At 39.5% G+C, this 9,120-nt stretch overlaps 1 protein-coding gene across 1 annotated transcript in view; it reads left to right on the forward strand.

Annotated features, from left to right (window-relative positions):
• Positions 1-580: 580 nt before the first annotated feature.
• Positions 581-9,120, forward strand: part of LOC103462469 (phosphatidylinositol transfer protein cytoplasmic 1) — a 20,292-nt gene continuing 11,752 nt past the window's right edge. Inside the window, exons 1-4 of the mRNA XM_017303784.1 lie at positions 581-729; positions 5,357-5,445; positions 6,823-6,830; positions 8,183-8,254. Of these exons, the coding sequence (XP_017159273.1) occupies positions 602-729; positions 5,357-5,445; positions 6,823-6,830; positions 8,183-8,254 (297 nt within the window). The 5' untranslated portion in view covers positions 581-601. The remainder of the gene's footprint in view (positions 730-5,356; positions 5,446-6,822; positions 6,831-8,182; positions 8,255-9,120) is intronic.

Consider the following 9,120-nt stretch of genomic DNA (forward strand, 5'->3'; position numbering starts at 1 on the left):
TTGAGATTCAGGAGGAAATATATGGGACTCCACGCTCGGTTCATTACCAGGACCACAGCTCTCGCCTCGAACACTTTAGCTGTGTGGGTTTTTTTGTGTGTTTTTTTTTCGTTCTCCCAGCTATTTGAAGCCAGCCTTTGAGACAGAAATTGCATCAGGGAGAGATTTCACAGTTTTTACCTGATAAAAGAATTGGGAATAAAACAGCGGGTGGACAGGATTAAAATTTTTAATCGAGTTAATTGCAGAGTCTAATTAGTCGCGATTAATTGAACTTTAATCAAAAACCGTGTATCGCTATAGCAACCCTTTTTGCTGTTAAATTGTTGAATAAATAGACATGAACTCAACAACAACAACAACAAAATATCACCTGATCATTCATGGAACTCTGAACACACTCACCCAGCCTTTGGGACATAAAGATTTACAGATGTGCGTGTTTGTGGTACTCTGAAAGAAAACCGACTCATTGCGGTTTGCATGTTTGCAGTTAAAGTATCCATAATTCTTTCTGAATGTACGTTGCAGCATATAAACTTACGATCCTTCCTCTCTCGCTCTCTTTTTTCCCCCTCAGTACCGGATCGGGCAGCTGTACATGATTAGCAAACACAGCCATGAGCAGAGCGACCGAGGGGAAGGAGTGGAGGTGGTCCAGAACGAACCCTTTGAAGACCCAGTTCACGGCCAAGGACAGTTCACGGAGAAACGAGTCTACCTCAACAGGTCGGTGCCCCTGGGTTCTACCCACCGGGAAGAACTCGATGTGTTTGGAGGATTTTGGGACTTTCTGGGCGGATTTGGTAAAAGTTACTTTTTTTTAGGAAAAGTCCAAAGAACACCACAAGCCATCTGGATTTGAATAGCTGTATGTGAGAAGACTGAAACTATAGCAACAGTGAAGTCAGAAAACAATGAACTATTAGTGTATTTAAGAGTTCCAGAGAGATCATTAAAAAGGCCAATTAGCCAAATGTTTGCTTCATTTTTTTATTTTCTTTATTTATTATAACACCTAACATATCATCTGTGATTAAGCTCCAGTTTATAAACGCATCCAAAAATGAAATTAGCTCCAACTTGATCTTCTTCTTATTATTATTTTTTTCTCTCCCTTTTAAATTGGAAAATGTTGGATTATTTTCTCATGCTACTCATCAATAAATTTCAACATGTGCTTTAAGTTTTGATGCCTGCAAATCTCTGAACATTGATTAGGAAAAGATTTATTACAGGGTGATTTATTACAAACCTCTATGTCAGGTGTTTGTTTTGCCCAGCTTGAAGGATCGTCATCACGGTCGTCCTCTGCAGTTTTGAAACCTTTGGAAAATCGTGTAATCTGATCTTGTGTGGTTTGCATATTTTAATTATGAACGTGAGTAGAAACTCTAAAGTCGTCCAGCACGCGAGAGTCATATGTAAATAAAATTACTTCTAAATAAAGTGCAAAAACAACAAATATGAAAAATATATTTACTGATGCTGTTGCTGAAATTTCAGTGGTTAAAGAAGGAATTGGTTCAATTAAACAAACTATACATATTTATTATTTAAAGAAGCTGCAGTAAATATGAGCCATAAATTAAGTGGTTTCCCATCAGAGGAGTTTTGAGTTGGTCTCTGAAATCTTCTGATTTATATATAAAAAAAAAAAATTAGATTTTTTTTTTGTGGCATAAATAATTCTGGGTGAATGAGTGTAAGAAGAACAGCCTAAAGGTTTTTGCAGAGGAAATAAATTAGATGCCTTTAAACAAAACCATTTTTTAAACTGTTTTTACTATTTAAGAAACTGCAAATAATTAAAAAAATGGTGCATTTCTTATTACTGAAACACATAAATCCAGTCATCCTCCCATACCAGCACACATTTCACCATGCAGTATCTTTCACGAGTTGTAGCCTTCATAGAGTTTATGTCGGCAAATATCAAGCAAAATGTGACGGCATAAGAATGATAAGATGTGTAAGAAGAGGGGAGAACGGGCAGAAGGAATAATCAAAGAGTGAAAATGGAGGGGTGGAAGAGATTCAGTCGGCCATTTGTCTCTTGGCACATTTTCCTGCGTCAGCGTTCACCGAGCTGGGAAGCCAGTTATGCTGAGTCAGCGAACCTCAGGAGAAAGCAACTAAAGCCGCTCGGCCCGTTAAAAAACCGTTTGAGTAGAAACATATCAAGTGCTTTTGGTTAGAATTATGGACAAACGAGTCCAACTTTGATACTCTTTTTTTTTTTTTTTTAAAGTATGACCAGTTCCGGTGTGAGAAACGGACACGTGTTCAGAAATAGTTGATTTTCGTCCATATGACGCGGAAAGATCACCTGTTTTGACGACCCTGAAGGAGAATGCACTTCATTTTCCCCTAAGTATTTCGTGTCAGAGATGGTTCATGACGCCCGTAATGATCACATCTGTGCGGTAAAATAATAATAATAAAAAAAAACGCCCCAAACTCCACCGTCTTCTACCTGGAGACGATCCAAGAGCTGCTGGACCGCCTCCAGATAAAATTGGAATCCGCATGCGATCTTTGCTAATCGAATGCTAAAAACATTAAGCAAACGGAAAAAAGATCAAGAAAAGAAAAACAAAACAAAAAAAAACACCGTAATCAGCAGAATTAATAACACAACTTTTGTTCGCGTTTAACCGCAGTTACTCAAAATCGGCCCTTCGTCCATCTGGCTCTGCGGCAAACAAACATTAAGCTGAGATTCACCAGCAGGGACGTCAATCTGGACTTCATTTGTCACACTTAAAACACTCTTACCCCCTACGTCGTCGCACGCTTTCACTTAATCTCACCAATAACTGTTATCTTTATTTAAATTGGCTTTTTTTTTTTTCTCCTCCCTCCTCCTTTAAAATGCAAACGTCTTTATTTGGCAGCAATGGGCAAGAAATCGCCCGTAGTCTGTGAAATGAACAAGGAGGGAATGGGAGCAATCAACAGATGGAGGTGTGGGAGGAGCGTCAGTCTCTTTTGTTGGGGGGGAGAAAGAGAGGGAGACGGAAAGAGGAAGAGAGCAATTGTGCCTGCCGGGCGCACAAAATATCACAGTGGAGGACTGATTTTATTCACAGCTGTCACGATGCAGCGGGAGACTTTTTTTTTTTTTTTTAACTAAGAAATACCGAGGCATAGATGATGGATTCCATAGTTTGCGGTCCGTGTGAGAACAGTTCAGTTTAGTTCTTCGTGTCTCTGTGTCGGCTCTCTGGTAGCTTAAAGTCGGAGGAATGCCAAACATGTGACGCTCCTGAGAGCACAGAGCTCCCGGTGTCGATAACAGAGAGGGTCGGGTTGCCAGATCAGACTCTCAGGCTCAGAGGTTCCTCAAGGTGTTTGGGCTGTGCTCGAGGAAATGGTTTTAGACAAAGTTAATTGTTTTTTTTTGTTTGTTTGTTTGTTTGTTTTGTATAGATATAGTATGAAAAGTGATGAATCTGATGGAGTGAGTACTAAATATATCCAAACTCTGTTCAGGGTTAATGATGATGACCAACTATAAGTTAGTCTTATAGTCGTACAGTTGATGGGAACTGTTTGTGTTTATAACCACTGGGTTTAAATGTTGCATCTTATTGGAGGACTTTAATTTTTGAAAGTATTATTTTACTTACTGGTTCTGTTTTAGTCATACCAGCACCTGGATGTTTCTGATCGACATGTTTTTGTGTTTTTTTTTTTAGCTTCCGTTGGTTGAAGCAGTGGAACTCTGTGCCAGTAGCTAAATATTAATTGTTCACATGTTGTTTTTATTGTGACTTGCTGTGAAATGAATTGCCCACTGGGAAATTAATAAAAATGTGAAAATCTGACGCCAGCTGCATTGCTGATTGCATTCTCTCTGGGTTTGGATGCTTTTCAGCTGGAATATCTTTTCCTACTTTGTTTATTTAAAAAAAAAAAATTCAGACAGTTATGATGCGTAACCTTTTCTACTTATTTATTTCACAATTAGAAGCTAAGTGGCTTTTCAAAAGCTCAATAAAATGTCTGAACTACAACCCTTAAAAAAAATACCAGAGGAGTTGAAGAGGGAGCAAAGAGCCGAGGAAGAAGAGGGGAGTTCAAACCGCCTCTTCCATTGATCTGAAAGGACAATTATCATATCCCCCTCTGACTTTTGCTCCTGCTTGTTCAGAGCGCAGACTGTTTAGTGAATCGATTACAGAGATGGAGCAAACAGCAGGAGCCAAGGAGTTGGGAAAATAATGGAGACGTAACTTTTCATTTAATGAAAACTCATATCTACCGACTCATTTKAACTTTTTAGCACTTGAATAGTTGCAATCCAAAATGGTTTGTAGAGTAGAGTTTAGATTTTTTTTTTTGACCTGACCCAAAATTCATGCCAGAATTATGTTGCTTGATGGTCGTGTCGGGCCCGGGGTTCTGTGGAGTGTTTAATAAGTTAATAATACGTAATACGTACAGAGAAAACCAAAGGAGAATGTATGATTTAAAGGTGATTTAATCTACTGATTATAGTCTAAATAGAGGAGTAGATTGTTTAACCTGTTGAGGTGCAGAAGGTAAGACTGCAACCAGCACAGCTCACCGCATCAATCAGTCAATGAAGTTTATTTGTGAAGCACAAAGTCCTAACAGACACACAGTAAACAACTGAGAAAACCAGTAAACATTTTACATTTCGGTACCCATCATGTTGCTCAATGTTTCATTTATTATATTTCAAAAGCTGCTCTAAACCGGTGGGTTTTTTAGTCCGGATTTAAAGGAACTCAATGTTTCAGCTGTTTTGCAGTTTTCTGGAAATTTGTTCCAGATTTGTGGTGCGTAGAAGCTGAACGCTGCGTTTTATGTTTGGTTGGTGCTAAACCGTCCAGTGATTTATAAACTAGCAGCAGTATTTTAAAGTCTGTYCTCTGAGCCACAGGGAGCCACTGTAGGGACTTTAGTACCGTGGTGATTTGCTCAAGGTTTTTGGTTTTGGTGAGAACGCTAGCAGCAGAYCAGCTCCTATCAGTCGCTCATCTCAGAAGATTTGCACCTGACTCACCCTGCGGTTRCAACAAGCGACAAGATGGAGCTGGAAGACGTTAAGCAAAAGCCAATTACAGAAGAAGCTACACAGCTTACTTAAATGGAACAAAATCAGTAAAATCTTACTTAAAATAATATATCAGGTCTACTTTGGGCTTGTAATTAAAGTCAACCAGTCGGGTCGAATTGGGCTCAGGATTGTTTTTTAGGCCCGATCTAAAGCAGGGATCAAGGTTAACCARTCAGGTAGATGTTGCTTTAATCTGATGTTGGTGAACGTCTACGTCCTGACTGTCCCTCGGTCAACGTCTCCTGTTTCTGTCTCTCTTTTCCKCAGTAAACTACCCAGCTGGGCCCGAGCAGTGGTTCCTAAAATCTTCTACGTCACAGAGAAAGCCTGGAACTACTACCCTTACACCATAACGGGTGAGTATGTGCTGCTCCGCCGTTTCTCTAAAAGTCCCGCTGTGACGCTCTGCCAGGTACGGAAACAGAACGGCGCCTCACTGCAGTCACACGGAGCCTGACGCAGCGTTCTGAGGTCACCTTCTCAAACAGTTTTCCGGGTTTGTTGTTTTGTTTTTTTTTTAGCCACAACACATTTTACTCACCACTTATCACTTTGCAGAGACACTTCACTGGATGTTAGTAGCGCATTGGAGCAGTGTGAAGAGACGAGGGAAGGAACGTGATCCAAACTGCTAATCTGCGCGGCGCATTTCTAACACGTTTTGATGAAACCTCATGGAATTGGCTTGTCCAACAAAAAATTTTTAAAAAACCCTGTGAAACTCCTGACATATGCTATGTAATTCGGCAATCTTGTTTGCAATTTTGGAGCAATGTTTGCAGCCTGGCACATGTATTTTYTTTATTTATTTTTTGGAGTACAATGTGTTGTTTATTAGAAACTAGAGTACACGTTTAACCTCTAAACTCTGCTTTCAATAATGTGAAATAAAACTCTTTTGTCTTTTACGTCTACAATTAGTCTATGGAGTGCAAATTTATCATCAGTCGGCTGGACGACATTCGTCTTTGCCGCTTGCCAACTTCTGTTGCCAAACCMGTAAGGTGCTCCGTCCATTCTGTGCAGAAAAACAAAAACCAAAAGCTTGGCGCKACGAGGGTCAGTACTGTGGAGAGCCGTAMGCCATGTGAGCAGCACAAAGCTGCTGCTGGGGGAAAAAAAGCTGCAAAACGACCCCACAAATGTCACMGTTTTGGTCCCTTGACACAAAAAAACCCATTTCTGTCTTAAATTTTATTYGGAATGGTCTTAAAAAAACATCCTTAAGCGTCTTAAATATGAGTTGGTGAAACCTGCATCAAACCTGGTAAAACTTTAGTTCAAATCTGTAATACTTTTTTCTTTTAAAGGTTATTTGTTTCACTTTTTTTAAAAAAATTTTTAAATCTGTAATCTGCGGTTGCCATGGCAGCACATACGGTCGCAGCGGCTTACTGCTCTACTTCAGTGCCCTTTTCTTTTTCTTTTCTCGTCATTTTCCTCCGCTTTCTTCTCCACCTTTAATGCTACTGTTGTGCTCAGTGATGAACAACAGTAAATTCTAATTTGTTGACTTTTTAAAATCAGTTTTAATGTYTGTTATGATTTCTTACTTGTTGAGCTMTTTTTKACGTATTTAAYCCGAGAAAAATAAGCTCAACTTAAATTCCCCTTCTTTGTCGTCTTTGTTCTCGGCGTAAATAGATTCATGGCTGTTGGCTAACTGTCTGTTTTTGTGCTTCTCCTCTGCTCCGACCTGACGCCCGTCTTCCTCGTCGTGCTCCGGTCTGAAGAATATACAGTAAGTTACGGTTTACACCTGCAGAAAATAAGGCAAATGACTGAATGCAAACAGACTTGACACTACTTTTTCATCAATTTTTGATCACTTGCTCCTGTAAAAACAATTAATTGCATCAATTTTTTTTTTTAAGATCTTAAAGCTCGTAAGATGCTAAATGTACAGTTGGAAAAAAAAAACAACAACCTGCGTAGATAAAGCTTGTGGGAGTGAAAATCCCCTCCACGCTTATCAAAATGACTTGCAGAGCAAACAGAACCGCGGATACCCAGCATGCCTCAGTCTGTGTGGTCTGTCTGTAGCCCACAGGATGCGTCGGGCCTTGACTTTAAAAAAAGCTCACATCGAAAACACATCGGCATATTGTGAGGCCGAGCTGCAGGGGCTGCAGTAATTCAGAGTTAAAGATGCAGACTCTGTGAGTCACTTCATTTTTATTTCATATGAAAAAAACTAAATACTTTGACAGCAACAGAATGCTTGTCATTTTTTTCCATGTAGGACTATTCAGGAGTCGCTACACTGCAAACAAATCCACGGAGGATTGTTTTTTTGTTTGTTTTTTTTTTGTCGGTTTGTTAAACCGTAGCAGACRGTTCTAGCGCCAGCTTTCTCGTTTCGCCGTAGATTAAAAGCCCTCGCATGAAAGCATTTTGAGATGTGATAAATAAATGGTGTGACATCAAGTTTTTTTTTTTTTAACTCTTTGAGGTCGCAAAAAAACACAAAATCTTACAAAGTATTTTATTTTTTGTCTAGTTTCTAGTGCAAATATCTTTGTACATATGAAATAAGACTAAACTAACTTCAAGGTAACTTTTCAAGAATATATAAGAGCTTGTTTTAAGCCCAAAAAAAWAAATACTAGCAGATTATTTCACCCTTTAACACGGGAAAAATATCTTATAAGTTAAATAACCTGCACTTTTTCATAAATATTAAGGAATTAATTACTTAAAACACTTTTTAAGTAAATAATTACTTTTTAAGTAATTATTTACTTTTTAAGTAATTGTGCTGAAAAGTTACTTGTAAGTTAACTTTCTCTTATTTGAACTGTAATAAGATATTTGCACTAGAAACTGGACAAAAAAAACTGTGGTAAGATTGAGTGTTTTTGCAGCGTGTAGAGCAGCTGACCATAAATCTGCCTGTGTGATTGGATTGAACGGACAAATTGTTGAGAATTTATCTGATACGAATGAGGAGAATTGAGTTGAACATATGAAAAAAGCTCAAGGGGTATGAATAAGATAGTAGGCCTGCTATAATAGTGCAGCCATGGAAATTGCCCTCAAGAGGGATWAAATAAYAGAAATATTTCTTTTCTTCTTCTTTTTCCTCGTTCGCAGTGCTCRTTCCTGCCCAAGTTCTCCATCCACATAGAGACAAAATACGAGGACAACAAAGGAAGCAACGACAACGTAAGTACAGCGGGGGTCACCTGCTCTCTGGAACAAAACGGTGGGGCCCRGATAGTTTTGTTTTCGTCGTCRTATTTACAGTTTCACGTTTCAGGAACAGGCGTCCGTCCTGTTTTCCAGCGCAGATRGCCTGAAGGCTGATAGGGCCCTGATACTGCTGACGCTGCACAGGCCGCGTTTGTCCATTTAGGCAAATTTGTGATGTTGTGTTTGGTCTCAAATCGACTTAACCTCTTCTGTCTTTAGTGATGGAAATGTGCTCCGATAATCTCGCTCCTTTTGGCATTTTTAGCAATCGGATGTACAGCTGAATGGATTACGGTTTTCAAAACCGACGAGATTCCTCTTTACTGGCTAAAGTTATTTTAGGGTGTTCTTACACTTGACAGTTTAGTGGACTCTGTTCGATTGGGGACCAAAATTGCAATATTTGTTCCATTTGTCAGCTGCTGAGGCTCTCATTCACACTGCACTGTGTCAAACGAACCAAACCCCTTTGAAAACCTGTTCCCCTCCTCACATGTGGTGGCGCTGCACCAAGACCCACCGAMGGAAATGACACAAAAACCTCCGAAGAAGACATGAGCTCAACTTCCTTCTTCATGAAACGTAAACAGAAATGACGCGGCGTCGGATTTTAGCGGTTGTAGGATTTTTTCTTTGCCTTTGGTAAAAAAGCCACGAGCGGCGGTAGACTCCCTCCAGCGGTAGACTCTCGTGTTTGTTTTCCAAGTTTTTTTTKTATTTTTTACGAACTGAGACCTTATGCTTTTAAGTGGACGAGTGTTTGCACGCATTCACACCTCTAGACAAACAAACTAGAATTGAATTGAATTGGACCAAACAGAAGTACTGTGAGTGCACCT

The sequence above is a fragment of the Poecilia reticulata genome, linkage group LG1 (assembly GCF_000633615.1).
Source record: "Poecilia reticulata strain Guanapo linkage group LG1, Guppy_female_1.0+MT, whole genome shotgun sequence".
In the NCBI taxonomy this organism is placed as follows: domain Eukaryota; kingdom Metazoa; phylum Chordata; class Actinopteri; order Cyprinodontiformes; family Poeciliidae; genus Poecilia; species Poecilia reticulata.